General features: G+C 43.5%; 1 protein-coding gene across 2 annotated transcripts in view; it reads left to right on the top strand.

The window, feature by feature from the left end:
- Positions 1 to 26596, top strand: part of LOC124716128 (cadherin-87A) — a 725215-nt gene that overhangs the window by 427814 nt on the left and 270805 nt on the right. For both annotated transcript variants that reach the window (XM_047243147.1, XM_047243148.1), the window contains one exon: positions 20865 to 20936. In XM_047243147.1, coding sequence (XP_047099103.1) covers positions 20876 to 20936 — 61 coding nt within the window. In that variant the 5' untranslated portion in view covers positions 20865 to 20875. The remainder of the gene's footprint in view (positions 1 to 20864; positions 20937 to 26596) is intronic.

Genomic DNA, 26596 nt, shown 5'->3' with positions numbered 1-26596 from the left:
GTTCACAACGAGAAAGCGTTTCTGCGCAAATGTCATGTTGCTTTGTGCAAACTAAGACAGAATTCTTCACTGTAGCGCCTGCATGTGAAGATTTTAACTAGCTTACACGCAGGTTGTGATTTGTTCGCCTGAAACCTTTCGATATGGACGCCATATTATAGTGGCGTCAGTGAAGATTATAACATCATAATTACCACTGTATTTCTCAAAACGTATGTTCTAGTTCACCACTGGTCCAGTATGCCTGTGCTCATAGTTCGTAGCGTTATTCTAGAATTAAAAAAAATAATATGTGGAAAACTTGTTACGAACCCATGTTTTTGTTGTAAATTTGCAGCACTCCAATACGGATTTCAGAAATTTTGTGTAGCAGCGTCCATGCCACACATTGTGTAAACGGAAAAGCTGTCTCTAAAGATCTGAAAGCGAGGTGTCATCAACCACTAATAAAAGATCAAGCAACTGATAATCCAATTTTTTATAGTATGTGAACTATGAACTTGCTGTGAGAGATAGAGATTTAAAATCGAAGACACCTTCCGAAATGCAGTGATACTTTGTTAACGGAATTTTAATGGAATTTGTTTTGTACACTAATTTTTCCAGTAACTGGGAAACACTTCTACAAACTTTTATCCAGCGCCACGCTTTTTTCTCGCACCTCAAAGGCTGGACCATTCGGTATGTCCGAATTTCAAGTCTGCGCAGGCTGACTCGGCATGGTGGAGGAAACCACCGTGTTTCACCCGAAAGGTGAAAGTGGCCTCGCGCCACGTGCTCACCCGGCTGGAATGCTGGGCCGCTCTGGGCGTGTGCTTTTACTCACGAGCCAGCGTTTTACTATGCCTGACGTCACGCGAGGCCTACGAGAAAGACAGGCCGCGGCGCGTACGTCACGAAGGTAGTCCTGCGCTCACTAGCTCGCTCAAATCAGCAGACAAACTACGTTTCTACACCTGTTAACTCGCAACTAGGCGTCTCTGTATAAACGAAAACTGAATCTTCTACTGGAATCCGCTATTGTGGAATCTTACTGTAATTAGTCCTATAATGATGTGAAGTCCATGGGCCTACTTATAATTTGTTACGGCTGTACTGGCGTACAATAAAATAAAATCATGCTAAAATGATTATCAGTTGCATAAGGCACCACTTCCAGCATGTAATGAGTACTGTTAAGCAGAAGACACTAAATGCTATAAACACGCCGTTATACTATTTATATCGAGTACTGATCTTAAATTTTGCTGTAGTACTGTTAATCAGTAAGACTTCATAATAGCAGATTCCAGTGGAAGATGCAATTCTCGTTATTACTTACACGCCCAGCTGCGAGTTAACAGGTTGAGAAACGCATTTTGTCTGCTGAGCTGAGCGAGCGAGCGAGTTCAGGACTACGTTCGTGACGTACGCGCCGCAGCCTGGCCTCGGACGTCACGCGGGTGACGTCACGCGGATGATACCCAACCGTCGCTACATACTGTATGTACCAGACTCCTACAAACTTTTCAAACATGATAGAGCAGTATAGAATTTGTATGTACTTAAAATGCGTTGCATTTTAAAAAGAATAAAATACACTAACAGAAAAAATCGCAACAGCAAGGAGTTGAGCGACAAAGCAAAAGCTGGTAGGCGTGTTTCTACATCTGAAAGATGATGTCTATTGTAACTTCGCGCCAGTCGGATTAGAGTGACGCCAATGGCCCCACTATGGCCGGCTGGGGTGGCCGAGCAGTTCTAGGCGCTACAGTCTGGAATCGCGTGACCGCTTCGGTCGCAGGTTCGAATCCTGCCTCGGGCATGGATGTGTGTGAAGTCCTTAGGTTAGTTAGGTTTAAGTAGTTCTAAGTTCTAGGGGACTAATGACCTTAGAAGCTGAGTCCCATAGTGCTCAGAGCCATTTTTTGGCCCCACTATGAGGAAGCAGATTGGGTTCGCTTCAAATACACGCTGTAAAGGTCGTGAGCGTTAGTTATCTTTCAGACTGGACGTGGTGGTTTGATGTTTGTCAAGAACGCCTTTAAGCGACAAAAACATCACACTAAATTTGAACGAGATCGTGTAATAGTACTACGAGATGATGAATGTTCCTTCGGTGATGTTACGGAAAGATTTCTCAGGAATGTAGCCACTGTACATGATTGCTCGGTCACGAGAAGACGGGGCTCCGGACAGCCACGTGGCACTACCGAAAGGGAAGATCATCGCGTACGGCGTATGGCTCTGGCGCATCGTACTGCATCTGCAGCAGCAATGTGGGTAGCAGTTGGTACCACAGTGACACAACGAACTGTTACAAATCGGTTACTTTAAGGACAGCTCCGAATCTGGAGCCCTGTAGCGTGCATTTCACTGATTCCAAACCACCGCCACTTGCGACTTCAGTGATGTCAGGCGAGGTCTCATTGGAGGGCAGAGTGGAGGTCTGTTGTGTTTTGTGATGTAAGCTGGTTATGCGGCGGTGCCAGTTATGGCTGTGTGCTGGTTAGAAAGAGACCAGTTGGAGACCTGCAATCAACCTGTCTTTCGCCTAGACACATTGGCCCTACACATCGAGTTAAGGACTGGGGTGCAATTTCATATGACCGCAGGAGCACTCTCGAAGCTATCCCAAGCACCTTGATTGCAAATTTGTTCGTCAGTCTGGTGATTCGACTTGTTGTTCAAATGGTTCAAATGGCTCTGAGCACTATGGGACTCAACTGCTGAGGTCATTAGCCCCCTAGAACTTAGAACTAGTTAAACCTAACTAACCTAAGGACATCACAAACATCCATGCCCGAGGCAGGATTCGAACCTGCGACCATAGCGGTCTTGCGGTTCCAGACTGCAGCGCCTTTAACCGCACGGCCACTTCGGCCGGCTCGACTTGTTGTGCTGCCATTCGGGAACAGCATTTTAGGGGTATTTTCAAACAGGATCACCGCTGTACGGAGTGCCGACACGTTGTCTCCGCCTGCTCGATCACCAGATGTGTCTCAACCCAGTACATTTGGAACATAACCGGACTAAAATCCAGCGTCATCCACAACCAGCATTAACCGTCCCTTTATTGACCGACCAACTGCAACAGGCATGGAACTCCATCCAACAAACTGACATACAGCACCTGTAAAACACAAAGCATGCACATTTATATACCTGCATTCAACATTGTGGCGGTTACACTGGTTATTAATGAACGATACTTCACATTTGCAATGGCTTATCTCGTCCTTACATTAACTCGTGATTCTGCAATGTTTATCACTTAAATATGTTACCTACACAAATGTATTGCCGAAATTTCATTACTCTGCATTAATCTTTTAGGTATTGCTATTTTTTCGTCAGTGGGTATACAAATAAGCTACATAGCAATTCATAGATAGTAAATCGCTTCTGAGAACACTGCAACTCTAATTTTTACCTTCTTCATTGTATGTGACGTTGGTGTCAGCAATCTAAAACTCATATAATATTAATACATAAAAGTCCGCCCTGAGTGGTCAGCGCGACGGAATGTCATACCTAACGGCCTGGGTTAGATTCTCGGCTGGGTCAGAGATTTACTCCGCTCAGGGACTGGGGTGTTGTCCTTATCACCATTTCATCCCCATCGACACGCAAGTCGCCGAAGTGACGTCAACTCGAAAGACTTGCACCAGGCGAACGGTCTACCCGACGGGAGGCCCCAGCCACACGACATAAAATATGTCATGCTATTACAACAATAGTTTGTCGTTTATGTTTTATTTGCAACACTTCCGCTCAATTTTGGTGAAGTACGTGACGGAGACAGTGACTTTGAGGCAGTACATCTCTTTGGTAAATGCAGGACGATTCTGCTGCCGCCTACTTACATTTCGCGGAAGGACCTTGACGATAAGACGCAAGAAATTAGCCCTCTTATAGACGCATGCAGATAATCGTTTCTCTCGTAATCTAATTGCGAATGTTACAGGAAAGAAATGGCTAGTACTGGTAGAAGATACCCTCGCTCATGTACCTTACGGTGCCTTGCGGAGTACGTAGATGTAGACTATTAGAGAAATATTTTCGCATCTCGTAAAGAGAAATATGATGAATATTAGCAATTTTGTGCACCAGTTTTGTAAACAGTGGCTAAGGCAGAGTGGAGTGTAAGGGGCAGTGCAACCAGCGAGTTGTCTCGACGATTTGTCAGCTACCAGAAGCCTCTGCCTTCCATTGCCAGAGTCGCGAATCAGAAGACTGAAACAATTCACGAGGCCGAAATGTTTTCTGAAGTACACGTCAAAAAAAGGAGGGGAAATGTCATTGTGGCATACTCCTGAGCTGTAATCCTAACCGAATTAACGGTATAACAAATTTTACAAAAACAGTAAAAGTTCTTACCGGCCTTGTACTTCTTAAACTGTTTCTGTACTTTCTGATGTCACAAAAATAAATATGCAACTATTACTATAAGCAATAGAATGCCAAAAATAGAGAACACAATGAAAGTAGTCACATTTACTTGAGAAAAACATAACAATGATGCTAACTCTGAAGAAACTGTGATTCGCGGAAAAGTTCAAAATTGAAAAATAGTCACCAATACTCGAAATGTTGCGTACAGAACTTCGTCGTGTAAACAATTACAACTTCGTTAATTTTCTGTTTGAGCTATGGAAATCAAATAAATTTACCAAATACAAATACTGGATCATGACCATTAATCGGTGATTATTAATCGGCGCGCTCGCGGAGTATGATGAGAAACGATAGGTCCACTTTCTGGCACCAAGAGAAAATATGACGCTGTAAGCAGTCAGAATGCAGTATGGTAGCAGGAAGAGAGTACGAACGTGATAACGGTGGTTCTGGCACGTTTCTTTGGAAATGGTCACAAGCTACAACAAGTGTTCATTATGGTCTCCACTCTTAGTAAAATGCTTCACCTGTAACATGGCAGTATCGACAGTAGCATAAACGGAGTAATTAAGAGTGATAAGTTGTATGCATCCTTCAGATCATGAAGAGTCCAGATATATCCCTGATAGATAGTGTCTTTCAGATATCCTCACAGCCAGAAGCCACATGGATTTCGGTCGGAGTATCTGGAAGGTCATACATCCTGAAATTTTCTAGAGATGATGCGGTCGTTACCGCAGGTCACTCGAAGTAAATCTTTCACCTGGGAAGCGACGTGTGGTGTCGCCCCATCTTGCATGAAAATGGTAGTGTGGATACAGTTGCGTTTTTACGAAGCTGAAATCACGTGTTGTACATGGAGGTTCTTACAACACACAGATGTCACTGTACACCAATCAGGTGTACTGTGGCCGAGCGGTTCTAGGCGCTTCAGTCCGAAACCGCGCTGCTGCTACGGTCGCAAGTTCGAATCCTGCCTCGGGCATGGATGTGTGTGATGTCCTTAGGTTGGTTAGGTTTAAGTAGTTCTGAGCATAGGGGACTGATGACCTCAGATGTTAAGTCACATAGTTCCTAGAGCCATTTGAATTTTCATCTCCTCGAAGAAAAACGGGCTGAAAATCATAGAGCACAGTCAGGGAGCGCGCTGCGTGCAGTGGATGTTCCTGCACAACGTGTGGTGGAGCAGAACACAGTACGCACCGTGCAGAATAAAATTTACTTCGTCCATCCAATGAATATTCCCGAGCCACATGTCTTCCATTTCCATCAATGCCAAAGAACGAATGGCAAAATCACGGCGTCGTAGTCCGTCTTGGGGTTTGATCAGATGCACATTCCTAATAACCTTGTAGGGATACCAGTGTGAAATGCACCGTAAAATCTTTTTAATTGTTGACACAGCTTGAGCACTAGCTGCAGATTTGAGGCCTGTGCTGCACGGTCGGTTACAGCTACAGTAACTTCATCAACAACTGCCATGGGAATGGGCCGTCTCCCTCTCCCTGTGGCACCACATAATTCACCTGTCTCTTCAAATGTTTTGATCATATTCTGTAACCCGTTAATTGAAATGGGGCCTTCTCGCAGTTGTTTCTGTTAGCGATATTCCCGCACTGCAGCGCTGCTATTGCTGCCGTTCTGAAAAAACAACTTTGCCACCAGTGCTGAGGTTTTCAACTCGGTAGCCATAGCGTTTCGAACGGAAACCTTTAACCTTCTTGACTCTTTACACCATCACAAAAGAAGTCGACACGCGCCGTCAAGAGATAAAAAGCATACTGACATCATAGCAGGAAACATTTCACATTCTGATTGCATACAGCGCCATGTTCTCTCCTCGTGGCAGAAAGTGACTCTCTTATTCTTTTCAGCATACCGCACGAGCACACCATTTAATGAGCATACCTACGATGTTTCAGTGTCCTGTGCTGCATACAGCCCGCGTAGCAGCACTCGGAACACCGTCTGTTTAATTATAACCACCAGGTAGATACTTACTCTGAGTACAGGAAATAAAGTGGTTCATTTCACAATTAAGTGAATTCATTTTTCAAAACTGGAGGAATCAGTTTCCTAAAGGTGTGGTCAGTGTTAACAATTTGTAGATGTGTCACAGTCACAAACGCTGTTGGTGTGCAAATCTTTTCGAAATTAAAATGCCTGAAATTTTTTTATGGATTTTCAGTTATACACGAACGACAGGAATCACTGCTGAAAACTAGGCTTTATAGAAAATAATCTTCAAAGATATCATGAAATATTTTATTCTGAAATAATTGAGGTAAGCGAGTGTATAATATACATAATACAACAGTATTTAGTTTCGTGTTTGTTACAACACATAGCAATCTTGAACAGTAATTCTAATGCATTTTTTTGTAACAGCGTTACTAATTATTGACATTTATTTTGCTAAACGAAATTTGTTTGCTAAACGTATTTTTTGCCTATATTAAAGAGTTACTAGGAAATAATTTTGTAGGAGGACTTCTGATTCGAATATCACATGGTTTAATCAGGCTCAGTAAACAATCGCGGGTTTGTTTATGCTTCCATGGGATACAAGTGCATCCCGATATTCATACCATTTCCATCCGCAACTCTTACTTCGTCAACGCACACCTTGGTTGGATGATTAATGAAATAATTTCTTTTCTAGAATCAATCTAGTAATTTAATTATCCTACCTCATCTGATCCGGTATAGTCGACACTGAGAAACTGAGTTAGGAACGGCGACAGAATTCAGTGAAATTTTAACTCTGCCCTGGGCTTAATAAATTTTATCACGTTCACCTTCCAGGAAGCGAGAAACGGTAGAAAGACAAACAGAGAAAAACCTGCGAAGTCTTTCTTGTACAGCTCAAGAGAGTCTCTAATTGAAATTGCTGGCTGATTAATATTCATGCTCTGTCATCTTCCGACCGGAGCGCTGTGGAGATGTCCGCAGTGGGGGCAGCCAGCTAGTTTTGCAGCCGCAGAATACAAGACGGTCACAAATTATGGGCGTTATTCAGAAGGCTACATTTTCACCTACGCTTGACGTAGCCTTGTCACCCTCTCTGAAAGTATGAAGTGTTATTGTTTCCTCAGAGGCACCCCACGCAAATCAGTTGTCCAAGCGGTAGCCGCATTCTCGTCGGGATCTCTCAAGTACGCCGGCCGGAGTGGCCGAGTGGTTCTAGGCGGCCCAGACTGGAACCGCGCGACCGTTACGGTCGCAGCTTCGAATCCTGCCTTGGGCATGGATGTATGTGATGTCCTTCGGTTAGTTTGGTTTAACTAGTTCTAAGTTCTAGGGGACTGATGACCTCCGCTGTTAAATCCCAATTACACCTCATGCAATACTCTCGATGGTGAAGTAACGGACCTTCTCAATTTTGGCAATGTCCGCCTCGGTAGTGCCGGCACGGTAGCTCATCGTTTTCCGTCAGGGGCTGATTGCTCTCTGCAATAAAAAAATGAAAGTAAAAATAAAAAATGAGTGAAGCTTTCAACGATGAAATTTGAGAGATATCATGCGACATCTTTCGCATTGTATAATTAACGAAAAATAACAAAGACACAGATTGAACGAAAAAAAAAAAACAGAAAAAGAAGTAAAAAATGTAGCTACGGGGTCAGTGCGGTAGATTTCTGACCGAAGGGACCCGGGTTCGATTTCCAACCGCGGCAGTTTTTCTCAGCTTGTTGACTGGGTATTGTGTTGTCCCTGTCTTCGTGTCGTCATAACTAGCACTAAAGTCGCCTGTATGGCGTTACATCACAAGCGTGAGCCGATGGAATTTCGTTCTAGGGTACGGCTTGACGCTAATATTCTGAATTATACGGGGTGTTCAAAAAGTCTCTCCGCAGTGCCGTATGATTGTTAGCCGAGCGTGCCGTATGATTGTTCGCCCGCCTGGGTTACGTCCCTTCAGGTGGACTCTCCCAACATTCTATTGTTTCGTTTATCTCAGCCAGCGTCAGTAGTATCGTTGGTGTGTGTTATTTTCAACAAGATGGTGCAACGGCGCGCATACAGCTCGCGTTTCAATGTCACTGCTTGCTGATGTTTTTGGTGATCGCATAATTTCACAGGGACTTTGGCCTCCACGATCGCCTGACCTAACACCACCTGACTTTTTCTTCTGGGATGCAACGAAAGCAACTGTCCATTAAAACCGTCCAAAATCCATCGATGAAAACTGCAATATCCACTTTCACTGCTTCTGTTACAGAAGAAATGTTACTGCTTGTGTTTTAAAACATGATTAGACGAATTGAATTGTGTACTAAACAACAGAGGGACACTTTCAACATTTAAGTGAAAATTTGTAAATAAAAATGAATATTCAATAAATTAATAACTTGTATTTCACTGAGTTTCATTTCGGTATATTCACTGCGGCATGCGGCACGCGCGCCTAACAATCATACGGCACTGCGGAGAGACTTTTCGAACACCCCGTCGAAGCGCAGTCTCGTATCGTCTTTCCACTGGCTGCATGAGCAGTTACCGAAAGCCAATATATTTTTTAAAAAATCTGACAACATTATCGTAAGTTCCTGGTATTTTGTCAAGAATACCCACTGAGAGATGAGGCTCATCATGTGGAGGTCTGCTGCCTAGAAAAAAGGGCAAAGCTGCTCTCAATTCGAATATTGGTTTCAACAGGGTAGTGCTTCGCAAGACTCGGTCCCGCTTAGTGATATGCGATAATGCTAGGAGTTTAAGCATCGATGTTGCAATAACTATACTGAAGTACTCGTAACATTGTTAACATCGCTGGTAAAGGTAAAGTATTCGATGTTGAAGAGGGGGGGGGGGGGGGAAGCTACTTCTTACCACTGTCAATAATTTTTTCTTCATTTAAACAAATATCTTTCTGATCATATAACGGCAACAGTGCAATGGATAAAGCAACAGAAATAGCATGTGAAGAAACAGTCATATATTTTGTTTTGCCCACATACTCAAGTTGGTAGTAAAACGTTCTATTGAAAGACAGACAAATTGCCTGAATGGATCACTGGTGTGAAAAAGGTTGCAATGTGGTTTAAATAAAGTACAGTAGCAAATGAGTCAACGGCCGTGCCTTGGTGGATACACCGGAACCTGTCAGATGACCGATGTTAAGCACCGTCAGGCGTGGTTGGCACTTGGTGGACGACCATTGGGTCGTCATGTGCTGTTGACCTGTAGGGGTGCACTCATCCTCGTGATGGCAGTTAAGGAGCTACTTAACCCAGTGGTAGCGGCGCGAGGTCACGCAAACTGACAACGGCCATGAGAACGGTGTGCTGACTCCGCGCTCCGCTAAATCCACATCCGGTGATGCCAGTCGTCTGAGGATGATACGGCGTCGGTCGATGCTGTTGTGCTATCTGAGGACTGTTCGGACGGAGAGAGAGAGAGAGAGAGAGAGAGAGAAAGAGAGAGAATAAAGGACACGGAGTAGCAAACGATAACCTAAGGTAAGTTTCAGACCTCACACTAATTCAATATGTATCCACTAGAAACAATTCAACGTTCTACAAGAGTGAAATATTTTTGACCCTCCGTACGGATTCAGATTTTCAGCAGTTTCACTACATCGCATAACGAACACTGGCAGTCGAGTTTATCTTGTTCTGCGCGTCTATATCTCATATTCTCCGACAGCTCAAATGGTTCAAATGGTTCTGAGCACTACGTGAATTAACATCTGAGGTCATCAGTTCCCTAGAACTTAGAACTACTTAAACCTAACTAACCTAAAGACATGACACACATCCATGCCCCAGGCAGGATTCGAACCTCCGACTGTAGCAGTCGCGCGGTTCCGGATTGAAGCGCCTAGATCCGCTCGGCCACCGCTGCCGGCTCTCCGACAGCCCATAAGCGTTCAGTGGGGTTCTAAACGCTCCGTTGTGAATGTCGTGGTCACGGTAACCATTAAACGTGATCGTAGTAAGTTATTTGGTGAATTGTTATGCCATTTGTTGCGAGTTGGCATCGAAGATAGTGGTAGTAAGCGACGAATCCATACGAATACACGGTCCAGTCGCATTAATGTGACCACCGCATACGTTCGAGGTCAACATGCAATAAGAACTCATAGGACGGCAGGTGGCAGCACTAATACTGGAGGGTATACAAAGCGTGTCGGGAGGCCGCGGGAAACAGTGCAGTCATTGCTGTAAAGTGAAAATGGCGAGATTTATCTGACGTCCAGAAGAGCATGATCATTGGCTTTTGGGCCAAGGGTGTAAGCATTTCCGAAACGGCTAAGTTTGTAAGCTCTTCAGGTGCCACCGTGGTTAGGGTATACCGTGCATGCCAAAATGACGCTATCCAAAGCTGATGGCGAGGCAACTGTGGTGCACCACAGCCATAGATGACAAGGGTGAACGACTTATGCGGAGGTTGGTACGGGCGAATGGACGTGCACCTGGTGAACAACTGACGGCCCAGATGAACCAAGGGGCCACCAACAGTGTCACCACAACGACCGTTCAGCGAACTTTGCTGCGTATGAGCCTCCACACCAGGCGTCTGTTTCATGCATCCATGCTGACTGCTGTTCATCGGAGACGAAATCTCGAATTTGGCCGCCGGTACCGCTGTTGGGCGTCGACTGAGCGGCGGCAGGTAGCGTTTTCACATGAACCACGTTTAATGCTCTATGGAACTGAAAACGAACACACTACAATAATCGTCGGAAGGGTCCAGGCGGAGGAGAGAGCCTTATGGTCCAGTAAATGTTTTCGTGGCATTCCCTGGTTGATCTCGTCTTCTTGGGCAACCTAGGTAACATGTGGGCGGGCTGACAAGTTGTTTCAACTACACTGCAGAAGTTTCGTTGGGAATCCCTCTCACATCAGTGCCGACGTCTCCCCGTGCTCTTTCCATATTTTTGAAGTCATCAAGAAAGCCCTTTCGTAGCCGTCGATTTGCTTCGAACGAATAGGCGCATGCCTGGGTATAATGATGGTTCCGTAGGCAACTGCAAACTTTTTTCCATGAGAGCATCAACCGTCTTGCATCATACTGGGATAAATGTGTTAGCAGTTGTAGCAATTACTTTTGAAGTAATGAACAGTTTACTGACTTTTTTTCCGAACTCTCTCGTTTTCGTTATACAGGATGAGTCACTAACATTTTCCACCTAGAATAACTCCGAAAATATGATTGTAGGTGAAAAGATTGTGGGACAAAAGTTGCATGGGGCAACGGGGGCCATGATACGACGTTAGTTTTTTGTTGCTAGGTGGGGTCGCTTCAGAGATATGGTCAACTCTTTAAAAAAAAAATTGGGATGCTATAGTTTGGTACTTATTTCCTGACAGCGGCTATGGAAACGAATCCAATAATGTGTAATAGTAAGGTCAACGAAGGTCAAGAAGCTAGCATGAACGTCCATTTACATAAGGTAATCTTGAGAACAGAATAAAAAATTCGGAAGCATTACTTCCCAGTGTGCCGTCGTATAAATAAATAATATTACAATCAAAGTCGTCCACGACGTCCTTTAAAAGAAAATTATATGACTGTGTACCCCAGCTACGAAAAATTAAAATAAGATAGCTCACTATCAGTGCAAGCAAGATAAGTTCCGTCAATATGAATGCAGAACTAGGCGATTCTTGCATGTTTTAGGATCCTTTTATGCCTGAGCACAGACAGTAACAAAAATTAACGCAGATATCAAAATACTAGGAAGCTACAGATTTCCAGCATTTCGAGATCTAGTAGACCACATTTCTTGTGAGGATAAACAGTCGACTGTTTAAAAATAACGGGTGCCAAGGAGGTGGGAACCAAGAAACCAGAGGTGTAGACACTCGACTGTTATCTTGCTGGAAAATTATAGCTGAGTGCCCTGGAAGCAAACATTGATCATAGTGATATACAACGAATTCTTGATCAGTATTTGCGTCGAATGGTGTCACACAAATTGACATTAGTGTCTGAGACGACTCCTGCTGGCTCTGGTAGCCAACTGTTGTGGTCTTCAGTTCAGTCTCGAACCGCGCGACCGCTACGGTCGCAGGTTCGAATTCTGCCTCGGGCATGGATGTGTGTGATGTCCTTAGGTTGGTTAGGTTTGAATAGTTCTAAGTTCTAGGGGACTGATGACCTCAGATGTTAAGTCCCATAGTGCTCAGATCCATTTGAACCATTTTTGTGGTCTTCAGTCCGAACACTAGTTTGATGCAGTTCCTCTTGCTACTATATCCTGTGCGAACCTCTTCATCTCCGAGTAACTACTGGAGCATACACCCTTCTGAAAATGCTTACTGTAATCATTTCTTGGTCTCTCTCTCTACGGTTTTTACCTCCCACACTTCCCTCCATTACTAAATTGGTGATCCCTTGAAGTCTCAGAATGTGACACATCAACTGATCCCTTCTTCTAGTCGGATTGGGCTAAAAATTTCTTTTCTCCTCAGTTCTATTCAGCACCACCTCATTAGTTACATGACCTACCCATCTAATTTTCAGCATTCTTCTGCAGCACCACATTTCAAAAGTTTCTATTCTCTTCTTGTCTAAACTGTTTCACTTCAATACGCGGCTATAACCGATGCAGATACTTTCAAAAAAAGACATCCTGACACTTAAATCTACACTCGACTAAATTTCTCTTCTTCAGAAACTCTTTTCTTACCATTGTCAGTGTAAATTTTATATCCTCTCTACTTCGTCCATCGTCAGTTATTTTGCTGATCAAATACCAAAACTCATCTACTATGTTAAGTGTGTCGTTTCCTATTCTAATTCCCTCTGTGTCCTCTAATTTAATTCGACTACATTCCATTGTTCTCTTTTTGATTTTGTTGATGTTCATCTTATATCCCCCTTTCAAGATACTGTCCATTCCGTTCAACTGCTCATCCAAGTCTTTTGCTGTCTCTGATAGAATTACAGTATCATCGCAAACTTCAAAGTTTTTATTTCTTCTTCCTGAACTTTAAATTCCTACTCCAAATTTTGCGTTTCCTTTATTGCTTTTTCAGTGTTACAGACTTAATAACATAGGGGATCATTAAGCTGCAAACCTGCCTCACTCCCTCCTCAATTACTGCTCCCATATCCTGTCCCTCGACTCTTACAATTGCCGTCTGGTTTCTGTGCTACCACTGCTGCCCTCAGAATTTCATAGAGAGTATTCCAGCCAATATTCTCAAAAGCTTTCTCTAAGTTTACAAATGCTATAAACATAGGTTTGTCTTTCCTTTACCGATCTTCTAAGGGAAGTCGTAGGTTCGATATTGCCTCGTGTGTTCCTACATTTCTCTGGAATCCAAACTGATTTGTAAAGAATTCGTGTCAGTAAGTGCAATATTGACTTATTACACATACAAACAGCTGTGTTCCACGGAAAATTGGCCGCAGCTGTACCTGGTCTCAGTCGTGCCTAAGTCAGACTGTTCGGAGGGAGATGTGAATTCTGTTCCTTCCGAGTATGAATCCAGTGTTTTATCCACTGCACGGCACTGATAGCTGGCTCCCATTGTTTTCTGTCTCTCGTGTCATTTGTCCAGAACGATTTGGCCGGAACGATTTCGTCTTGCAGATTTGCCAAGGAATTGCAATTCATCTACGGAGGAGGTAGCTTTAAAAACATTTCCTCGATCAGTTCTTAAGTGCTGTTCGTCAGTCTGCGGCTCTTAGCAGGAATTAGAGAAGATCCACAAAGAACAGCCTGTATCGTTACTGGTTCGTTTAGTAAGCGTGAGAGCGTTACGGTCATGCTCAGAGAACTCTAGTGGCAGATGCAGATTTAGATGCAGAAGTAGACCGTGAACACCTGACGCCTGTATGCATATAAATGGAGGGGGGACTTTCATCTGGAGGATTCTAAATTTCTCGTGAGAGTTCAATAGGTCCGTTACAATAATCCCATAGTTCCTTGTATTTATTTTGCAAATCATTGCCATCTTCCTGTGGCTGGTGATACGCCATCCGTCGGCTAAGTGCGCAGCGTCGTGTTAGCAGGACATCCGTCACAGGTGCATCCGAGCAGCACACGCAGCCCCACACCCCGTTATTCAACTACCATTTTCACTAGACAGAGTCTCCAGCCTTAGCTTTAGCTCAGTAACGGCTACCGAAGATCCATATACACTCTGTACGCCATAGATGATTCCAGTCCTGTTCACTGATAGGCATTTTCTAATAGCAAGCACAATCTACTTCACAGTCCCAGAGTTACTACACTGTTCAACGCTTATCGTAAAACAAAAAAAGTTTGTGAGGTCTCTGGAATACAAAAACATTTCATAATTTATTATTTGTACGTCTGCTCTTAAACCACCTAACTGATTTCTCCCGACAGTCGTGGATTTGAATATCCTTTCCCAATGATCATATGCTCAGATGTAGCATGTACAGGAAATACACACATCAAAAGAAGTTTTGCATCCCCTCGGTACCGAGATTTCCGGAACCTGTACAAAAAAATGGAATAGAGATCGACATAAACATTTCTGCCCTTTTTATTGCTCATGAAAACCACACATTGCGTATTGTACCACCACACTGCGAGGACTTTAGAGGTGGTGGTCCAGATTGCTGGACACACCTTTACCTCTAATACCCAGTAGCACGTCCTCTTGCATTGATGCATGCCTGTATTCGTCATGGCATACTATCCACAAGTTCATCAAGGCACTGATGGTCCAGATTGTCCCTCTCCTCAACGGCGATCCGGCATAGATCTCTCAGAGTGGTTGGTGGGTCACATCGGCCATAAACAGCCCTTTTCAATCTATCCCAGGCATGTTCGATAGGGTTCATGTCTGGAGAACATGCTGGCCACTCTAGTCGAGCGATGTCGTTATCCTGAAGGAAGTCATTCACAAGACGTGCACCATGGGGGAGCGAATTGTCGTCCATGAAAACGAATGCCTCGCCAATATGCTGCCGATATAGTTGCACTATCCGTCGGAGGATGGCAGTCACGTATCGTACAGAGACATGTAAACAGGCAGAAGACTGCGCTGCGATCGGCAATGCCTATATAAGAAAAGTGTCTGGAGCAGTTGCTAGATCGGCCGCTGCTGCTACAATGGCAGGTTATGAAGAATTAAGTGACTTTGAAATTGGTGTGATGGTCGACGCACGAGCGATGGGACACACCACCTCCGAGGTACCGCAGAGAGGGGTCTCTGTAGTGTGGAAGGATATATATATATATATATATATATATATATATATATATATATATATATATATATATATATATATATATAATTTATATTTATAATTTCATTTTTATTATATTATTTTATATTTTATATATATATATATATATATATATTATTTTATTATTTATAATATCATTTTTATTGTGATACGAAAACATGTATATCCTGTAGCCTTGTAAAAGTGATCTACAGATGAATAAAACTATAAACTATTACTACTACTACTAAAATCAAATGTCCCAAACAGTAGAGTTGACATCGTTTGTACAGACATGCCACAGCTGATGATAACAATTACGACACAGTGAGATGAGAAATGATTTCGAAAGTGATATTAAGGGCACCTGCTTGTCATATAAAACGAAATACGTTTTCGCACACTTCGTGTATGAAGTGATGCAGTGCTGCCTCCCAGCATGCACGTTCCCACTGAGTGTCGTAGAGTCACCTATTGCGCTAGTGAAAATATATTTCTATCAACAGTACATTAAATATCGACTTTTTAGGATAATTATGTGCAGTTCTGGGTATTACACTTGGTCTACTTTGTCGGGGGGGGGGGGGGTCGTGTACAAACGGCAGGTAATGGGTTTCGGGCAATGTTACAAATGCTTATCAACTTGCTGAAATATATACATGGTAAATGAGCTTTGACAGTTTTATTTTAATAATTTATGCACCATTTGCAGGAACGAAACCAGAGAGACAGTAAAACTTTCAGCATATCTAAAGGAAGGAATGTTTCCATTTACATGGTGCGGTCATCTTATAATGTATTGAAATCTTGTGTTTCTCTTGTAGTAGTGTACTTCGACCAATGTTACAATCAATGCCTTTAGGTTAATAACTAGAAATACGTAAACAGTCCTTGTCCGCAGCTGGCTACAATACAGATGACGTGAAGTTGCCGGCACGCGGAAGTTCTGTGCTCCAAATGTGAGTGTTCTTTATCCACGTAGTATACAGATCACTGACCGGTGGGTTCCTCCGCCGACACGCCAAACGCCCCAAGTCCAAACTACTCTGTGTCACAATACGACCCAACAACATTCTACCCGCAGTCGTAGGTAGCCTGAACCTGCGAAACGTTCTTCGGACGTAATAGTGCATCCATCAAGCTGAGGACTGCTTTACTAGTAATAGTGTTATCAGAGATGATACGTCCTTGCCTTCCTCAGACCTGGGAATGTCAATTCCTGTCTTGTGCAACCTTACTACGATTGTTTCCAATACTGTTACATCTCGCGATGTGAATCGTATTACATGGATACCGCATTGAGGGGTCTCCGCAGCGTGGAAGGGTGTTCATTTTATTTAAGTGCAATATCATGAAATTATTTAAATTTGTCAAGTATAGTAATACAGTCGTAATTAATTTCAAGACTTTCTTTCCACTGAATAGAAGGAGTTACCCAAAAGAAATTCCTTCATTCAGTTTCAAACTACAGTATATTGTAAGGGTTGTATATATCGATACTACTACGGCGTTCCGAATCTTACCCTTACCCATATCTGCTGGACCCAACATCACAGGTGACGCGGGGATGCCCCCCGTCAACTAGGGAGTGGGCTGAGCTTTTGACGCCTACAGAGAAGGCGCGTAGGCTGTTAGTATGCGAGATTGGCTCATGGAGTGTACAAGTACGAATCGGATCACGGATCCGTTGGCCCGAACAGGAGTGCGAGATATTTGTTCAATGATTAGTATTCAAGCAATACGGAACAGTATATTTCTCTTTACGAGGAACGAACGAAGTCTTAAAGGGCAGTGCGTGTGTTCATGTAAGATGAGTGAACTTTAGATCGACATAGAGCCTTCTTATGAACTCAGATTTAATAAGTCCACTGTTTATCATAAACTGTTTAATTTCAAGGTTCCTTCTCATCATAGTATGTTTACTCAGCTACATATATTAAAGACTGTCAGTAGCAGATTGAGAGGACACGTGTCGCATAGCCACAGTAGTATCATTCACACTTGGCATTACTTTTAGGGAAAAATAAATGTTGGTAATGCCGAAAGATCTTGATAAATATATACGATCTTATCAAAAGTATCCGGATACTCTTATGTAATGCAGAACTGATCATTAAGTGTCATCAAAGGTGGAGTCACTAGTATAAAAGTAGGCAGTCCCTAGGGAAAATTTATGGGAACACAATATCTCGCCAAAGCAGTCACAGAAACATATTATGGAAGGCTCAGACATGGTTCTGTGTAAACAGATTCAAGGGACTATGTATGCAGCAAATGAAATTTACTCTGTGACTGAATGTTCGTTCCGAAAAACACGATGTACACTGCTCAACAAAAGTTCGGAATACTACCGTAAAATGTGGTTAACGACACTAGAGGTCTCATTAACCTAGGCACACACGTGCATTATCCAGTTAGAGCCCATATTGTATTGTATTGTATTGTATGTTAACTGGGGGCCTAGAAACGACGGAGAGTCTCCTTCCCCGCCGCAGCCGCAGCGGTCACAACCATACGACGACTACCGCAGTCCACTTCACCCCTCCGCCGTCCCACACCGAACCACTCTTTCAGGGTTATTGTGCGGTTCGGCCCCCCGGTGGACCCCCCTTTCCCTCCCCCCCCCCCCCCCCCCCCCCCCACCAGGGAACATCTCATACCAGACGAGTGTAGCCCCTATGTTTGCGTGGTAGAGTAATGGTGGTGTACGCGTACGTGGAGAACTTGTCTGCGCAGCAATCGCCGACATAATGTTGCTGAGGGGGAATAAGGGAAGGGGAACCAGCCCGCATTCGCCGAGGCAGATGGAGAACCGCCTAAAAACCATCCACAGACTGGCCGGCTCACCGGACCTCGACACAAGTCCGCTGGGCGGATTCGTGCCGGGGACCAGGCGCTCCTTCCCATTCCGGAAAGCCGTGCGTTAGACCGCACGGCTAACCGGGCGAGAGCCCATATAGTAGAGCGTGTTTTGTGGCTGTTTCCCGGTCATGTAAACATACCGCTGCCAAAGCGGCACACCACGAGCAGTCCAGTATCAACAACAGCTTCATTCAGTTTGTGTCCAGCACTGCAGTAACACCCCACATAGAGGCGTGCAACGCTCTGACAGAGTCAGGATAGTGGCTTTACTTTCTGCAGATCATACACAGCAAGACGTTGCCGATCTGTTACGTGTCACTCAAAGCGGCGTGTCTAAGGTGTGGAGAAAGTACAGAGAAATGGGAAATGTGAACAACAGGCATCGTAGTGGTCATCCTCGCACGACAACACCAATGCAGGATCGTTTCCTCCAATTGTCGGCTCGCAGGCGCCGAGCATCAGCCGCCAGAAGTATTGGAAATGACTTCTACCTGGCAGCAGGGATTCGTATCTCGGACAAAACAGTGTGTAAAAGATTGCATCAGGGGGTTCTTCATTTCACAAGAGCAATGAGACGTTTTGCACTGAACCAGTGGAACCGATGCAGTCGAAGGACCTGGCTCTCGCACATCAACACTGGACCATTGGAGAATGAAGTAATGTCATGTTTGCTGATGAGACCAGGATTGGTTGGCAACCGGACACTAGACGTGCTAAGGTTTGGAGAAGCGCTAGACGACACCAGAAACGCCGATACTTTCAGGAAGTCCACCCGTTTGCAGGTGGAAGTGTAATGTTCCGGGCGGCAATAATGATGAGACAGCGGACCTCTTTATCCCGACTACGGCAGTTAGACTGGTCTCCGATACCTCCAACAGGTCCTGCAAACGATTGTAAGGCCCTAAAGACGTGAGTGAAGTGGGTGACAACATCGTCGTTGTCCATGAAAATAAAAGACCGCATCGTACTCTAGTCTTTTCTCGATATCTTCATACGTGCAGCATCAACCGAATGCTTTGACCAGCATAGTACCCAGACATGAATGCATGTTGAAGGTGGCCACGGCATAGCGTCCGAATCCACCTGACAATTTTCAGGACCTCACTGAAGCTGCCACTGATAAACTTGATAGTCTCATCCAGAGCATGCCTCGCAGAGTGGGAGAACTCATCCTTCTGCGGGGAGGACGTAATGACTACTAAAGACTGATAATCGTCATCATGAAATAAAAATTTTCACTGTTTTTGTTTTCAAGATGTACACTTATGAGGGAGCCTGCCTTGTTTTGTAACTAACCAAAATAGTTCCTGTTTTCAGAAGGAATTACGTTTATTTTGCCAACAACGCATTGCACAAAGCTTAATTGGGGTACTATAAGAAGTCATTGCAGTAAACTTTTGTTGAGGTGTGTACTTATTGAGTACAAATCAGTGATAGCGTAAGCTGTAAGAAAGCGCTCCTGTATATACCGGGTGATCAAAAAGTCAGTATAAATTTGAAAACTGAATAAATCACGGAATAATGCAGATAGAGAGGTACAAATCGACACACATGCTTGGAATGACATGGGGTTTTATTAGAACCAAAAAAATACAAACGTTCGAAAAATGTCCGACAGATGGCGCTTCATCTGATCAGAATAGCAATAATTAGCATAACAAAGTAAGATGATGTTCTTTACAGGAAATGATCTATATGTCCACCATCATTCGTCAACAATACCTGTAGTCGAGGAATAATGTTGTGAACAGCACTGTAAAGCACGTCCGGAGTTATGGTGACGCATTGGTGTCGGATGTTGTCTTTCAGCATTCCTAGAGATGTCGGTCGATCACGATACACTTGCGACTTCAGGTAACCCCAAAGCCAATAATCGCACGGACTGAGGTCTGGGGACTTGGGAGGCCAAGCATGACGAAAGTGGCGGTTGACACACGATCATCACCAAACGACGCGCGCAAGAGATCTTTCACGCATCTAGCAATATGGTGTTTTTTTGTTTTGTTTTTTTTTGTTCTAATAAAACCCCATGTCATTCCAAGCATGTATGTCAATTTTTACCTCTCTATCTACATTATTCCGTGGTTTATTAAGTTTTCAAATTTATACTGACTTTTTGATCACCCGGTATTTGTGTGCGTGTGTGTGTGTGTGAGAGAGAGAGAGAGAGAGAGAGAACGAGCGAGCGAGACCTCTCAGGGAAAAATGTTAAATGTGTCTAATATTTGTTACAATATCTTACGTGATACCAGAAATGAGGCGTCATAGTGCAGACGCTGGATTCCGCATTCAGCAGTGTGGGAACTCTGTTAAGATGCAGAAGCGTTTCACTGTGCGCCGAGGCCAGAGCCCGGGATTTGGCGGCGCTATTCGCGGTGGCTTCGGCTAATCCGCCGCCAGGCAGGACCCACACCCGGCCGCCACGTTAATGTGAACACGCCGTCACGAGCCGCCTCTTTCCTTTGTTGCAGAGTGCCGGCAGATGGAGCGCGCGACGCTGTTGGCTGTGCTGCTGCTGGCCTGTGCGGCTGCGCCATGCGCTGGTGAGTACTGCCACGAACGGCTCCTACTTCTGCGACAACGCTACTTTGCTGTGCCGACTGATTCGTAATTGTTCAAGCATCTCATCTGATTTCATATTAAAATAAACTGACCAAAAAATATTTTGCACCATCCCCCAGAGTGCGTTTCTTAATTGGAAATGACTTTCATGATGCTCTGCACTGCCGACAGGCCGCCTGTGTAATGACTTTAAAAGTAATCCTTTAGTTAAATAGAGTGCCCTGTGTCTCCATGCGTGAACGGAACAATGCGCCACGTGCCAACATGCCTCAAAGGGCCATCTCAAATTCACACTGTACATGCATTGTCACTTTACGCTCTTAGGCCGGTATTACACTGTCAAATTTCTTTGTCAAATATCTTTGTCAAATATCTTTGTCAAAAATCTTTGTCAAAGTTATTAGATGGTTTAATAGTGAACTTTGTCAATTGTTGTTGTTGTGGTCTTCAGTCCTAAGACTGGTTTGATGCAGCTCTCCATGCTACTCTATCCTGTGCAAGCTTCTTCATCTCCCAGTACCTACTGCAACCTACATCCTTCTCAATCTGCTTAGTGTATTCATCTCTTGGTCTCCCTCTACGATTTTTACCCTCCACGCTGCCCTCCAATGCTAAATTTGTGATCCCTTGATGCCTCAAAACATGTCCTACCAACCGATCCCTTCTTCTAGTCAAGTTGTGCTACAAACTTCTCTTCTCCCCAATCCTGTTCAATACCTCCTCATTAGTTACGTGATCTACCCACCTTATCTTCAGCATTCTTCTGTAGCACCATATTTCGAAAGCTTCTATTCTCTTCTTGTGCAAACTGGTTATCGTCCATGTTTCACTTCCATACATGGCTACACTCCATACAAATACTTTCAGAAACGACTTCCTGACACTTAAATCTATACTCGATGTTAACAAATTTCTCTTCTTCACAAACGATTTCCTCGCCATTGCCAGTCTACATTTTATATCCTCTCTACATCGACCATCATCAGTTATTTTACTCCCTAAATAGCAAAACTCCTTTACTACTTTAAGTGTCTCATTACCTAATCTAATCCCCTCAGCATCACCCGATTTAATTTGACTACATTCCATTATCCTCGTTTTGCTTTTGTTGATGTTCATCTTATATCCTCCTTTCAAGACACTTTCCATTCCGTTCAACTGCTCTTCCAAGTCCTTTGCTGTCTCTGACAGAATTACAATGTCATCGGCGAACCTCAAAGTTTTTACTTCTTCTCCATGAATTTTAATACCTACTCCGAATTTTTCTTTTGTTTCCTTTACTGCTTGCTCAATATAGAGATTGAATAACATCGGGGAGAGGCTACAACCCTGTCTCACTCCTTTCCCAACCACTGCTTCCCTTTCATGCCCCTCGACTCTTATAACTGCCATCTGGTTTCTGTACAAATTGTAAATAGCCTTTCGCTCCCTGTATTTTACCCCTGCCACCTTCAGAATTTGAAAGAGAACTTTGTCAAATGTCGTCCAATATTTGACCAAATCTAGGGCCTCGCTGTAGATTTGATCAAGTCGCTTGTCTTCTGTTCACTGCGATGTGACATGTTACCACATGGAGCGCTAGCATCGCTGCAGCGTGCTGTCGTCTGTAGTGTTTTTATAATCATTACCGGTAAATACAATTGGTGTGTGCTGACAACTACAAAATTATGAGAGATGTATGAAGCTGATGAGGCGATTTACAATGCGAGGCACCGTGAATACAAAAATAGATTAAGAAGATTGGAGACCTGATCTGACCTGACCTGACCTGACCTGACCTAACATAACCTAACCTAACCTAACCTAACCTAACCCTCTCCTGTAGCAAGGAATCAGTGTGTTACAGTGAGCCTGTCTTCTGCAGATGTGAATATTGTGCCTTGTGATACGAGGATACACTTCACCGAGCACATACAGAAATGTATGATCATCCATTCTTAAGTAATTGATGTACGACTTGACGTCCTCCACTGTAAGCTCACGTAACAAGTTTTGTTGAATGCTTTTATCGTATCGTCGTAAAACCCATGGCTTCAGCCAGGTATGTTTCCTTTTTTCCTCCGCTTCTCTTCCACATGTGCACACAGTGCAATTGTGGTACATGCAACTGCTGCGGTTAATAACCAGTTGTTGTTGTCAGCCATCTTGAACTTTGACGAAAAATATGATGGCAGTGTAATACCCCTTCTAGCGCTACGTCAAAGATCTTTGTCAAATATATTTTATGGAATATTTGATCACATCTTTGACAAAGAAATTTGATAGTGTAATACTGGCCTTAGTGTTGTCAGTAGGGAGGTGAACCGCGGAATAAGCGTATAACAGAGCGACGTCGCTCGAACGTTGAACAGCTGCTGTCAGCCACAGAACTGAAAAGAGCCTCGTACTGATTGCAGCTGACCAAGAGTTAAGGTCTCTACGAATCATACCTTTTAGGCACCATGAGTCGGGCCTAGTTGTCAGTTGTGTTAGAGCGAGTCCACGACGAATCTGGGTCCCGCAACGAACTTGTGACGCCACACTAGTCGCCTTGTCCGCAATGCATCACGAGCGCTCGGCTGTGTACAGACGCCACGGGAAATCGGTATGTCAGTGAAAGGTACCCACTAAAGGTCTTAACTTGGGCATGTGCTATCGAGAGCTCGCATACGTTTAAAGGCGCGGTTAAGGATTATTCAACCCGTCTGAAACACACTGCCGGAAAAAAATTTGTATATATGGGGAGAGGACGTCTATTTTGATCCGATGACGGTATCCGTAGATGTACCGACACTGTTTTCATCTTCGTTCTTCAGCAGATAGCGTAGTGGCATTGTTACCAGAGCGTCATCTGTGTCTACCCTTTAATAGAGAATGCTCACAGCCAGAAGATTCAGTACGGTGCAAATGTGTGAAGCAAGCAGGCAACCGCGCCATGGAGACGGACCCGTGATTCCTCAAGTCAAGTGAGCGAGCTATAAAGGGTCAATCTGGGACCTTCTGAATGGCGGGACGGTCCTTTCGGGAAACTGACACACAAGCTGGATGTACTGTGTCAGTTGTGCAACGATGCTGGTGTCAGCCGTCACACGAACATTCTCACACCCGTAGATGAGGTTCTGGAAGTCCGCTACTGCTATACCATAACCTCAAAGCTGGAGGCAGTTTGTATAATGAAATTATTTTTATTCAAGCAAGTATAGTATAAAGAAACAGAGCAGTGTTACCCTCTGAGAGGAATTTTGCTATGTTGACCGTGTTGTACCTGACGGGGTGGCTTATCGGAAGTGAAAGTCAAAATTACGTAAATACAAACAATTTTTTACCTTCCTACACTATTCAAAGAATAAAGAAAACGGTCGCCAGCCTAATTAGGCATGAGAATGATTAACATTCTTGTTTAAGAAAGTAGGTATGAGTAACTTTGCCGGCCGAAGTGGCCGTGCGGTTAAAGGCGCTGCAGTCTGGAACCGCAGGACCGCTACGGTCGCAGGTTCGAATCCTGCCTCGGGCATGGATGTTTGTGATGTCCTTAGGTTAGTTAGGTTTAACTAGTTCTAAGTTCTAGGGGACTGATGACCTCAGCAGTTGAGTTCCATAGTGCTCAGAGCCATTTGAACCATGAGTAACTTTAACGGACAAACACAACCTATATTTTGCCATACGCGAGTGCGATGAACTCTGACACCTGCATATGTTAACGTCAAGTTTGGAGTTGACAGCTAGAGCAGAACAAACTATTTGCATAAATATAACAGATAACGATGCACACTACTATCTTCAGGGCTTAGTCAAACTGAGTGGTTTCAATAATATTACTGTTACAGTGCACTTTAGAATCAAAAATATTACTTTACAAACATATTCCTATCTGACATGAAATATAGATATGATGTACTGCAAAATTAGTTATTGTGCATAGATTAAGTCTCTCACTACTAAACATCTTTTTATTTAGAATGAAAATTAAATGGAATTCACTAACAGATTACTTCTCACTGTCTTTTGAATAAAGAAGTTACTGTTTTCATAGATAGTTGTCTTTCTATTAATCGTTATGTAGCATGAGCACAACAGACAAACTATGGATCCTGTTACAACATTAATATGCACTTTTAATACACAAGAGGAACCCAATATTGCACAGAATTTGACTTGAATAGCAAGAGTAATTGAAACTTTCTATAATTAAGTAACTTTGTGCCTTTGAACTACTTTCAATGGAGGAGGGGGGGGGGGGGCTTAATCTTGACCTCTGTAGCAGAGCAAACTAAACACACTTTCATTACATCAGTGAACCACTTAGCAAGCATGAACATATAACTCTCAACAGTTGCAGTTCTTAACTTTTATTGCAGCGAAACACAAATTTGAGATATTTGTAAGATCCTTTCAGCAAACAATATTAATTTTAGAACACTCTATTGCCATATTAATTTTAATATGCCTTCAGTAAAGGACACTCGGTAAACACTTTAGCGTGGGAGGAACCCTAAGTGGGTATGTGACTGAGGATAAATCGCGGTAGGTACAAGAGTTTAGTCAAATTTTACCTTATATTTGGGAACACTATCACATCCTGTTAACTGATCCTTCACTGTACATTACTATAGTGTTCCATTACAGTGACTGCGCAGTGTGATGGCGATTGCATGTTGGTAGGTGGATTTGCAGGTAGAATTGCTGGACTCTGTCATTTCTTGGTGGTGATGATAGATACCAATTCCAGAATAGTTCCAGCTCTTTATCCATCCATCCGAGGCATTGGAAAGCGTCAGAAAAAGCCTCTCTCTCGGAACCAGCACAATACACAACTTTTACATGAGCGGTTGATATTTTGGTAGCTCGTCCCCGACTGGCTCTTGGTCCACCTCTTCTACCTATGCCAACCACAATTTGCGCGCGCTACTAAGTTCCGTTCCGGAGGGGAACCACAACACCTCTTACATACAAAATAACCAAGAACCCTAAGTGAGGATCAGCAATTACATAAAAACAACCAAACATATTAATTAAAACAGAACATTTGCACATATTGATATTTCTACAAAAAAAATTATTTAAACAAAACTATTCAACCTCAAAGATAACCAAAGAGATTATATGAGGAAGACAAAACATCATTTGTTCATATTGTGCATATTACAGAGATTACACTTCACTACAGTATTGAATTAATCATACACTAATTAAAGAAATTCAACGATGGGATGTTGAACAGAATAGAAAGCTAAATGAATCAACAAAAGGTGTGTATAACTGCGTAGGCTTCCGCGGTCAGAGTCAGTCGACATAAAAGTTTTGTGGGTATAGTTGTTGTTGTTGTGGTCTTCATTCCTGAGACTGGTTTGATGCAGCTCTCCATGCTACTCTATCCTGTGCAAGCTTCTCCATCTCCCAGTACCTACTGCAGCCTACATCCTTCTGAATCTGCTTAGTGTATTCATCTCTTGGTCTCCCTCTACGATTTTTACCCTCCACACTGCCCTCCAATACTAAATTGGTGATCCCTTGATGTCTCAGAACATGTCCTACCAACCGATCCCTTCTTCTAGTCAAGTTGTGCCACAAGCTCCTCTTCTCCCCAATTCTATTCAATATCTTCTCATTAGTTATGTGATCAACCCATCTAATCTTCAGCATTCTTCTGTAGCACCACATT

This window comes from Schistocerca piceifrons, chromosome 1 (genome assembly GCF_021461385.2).
Source record: "Schistocerca piceifrons isolate TAMUIC-IGC-003096 chromosome 1, iqSchPice1.1, whole genome shotgun sequence".
NCBI lineage: Eukaryota > Metazoa > Arthropoda > Insecta > Orthoptera > Acrididae > Schistocerca > Schistocerca piceifrons.
The sequence above is the reverse complement of the archived record's forward strand: the minus strand, read 5'-3'. Positions and strand labels throughout refer to the sequence as shown.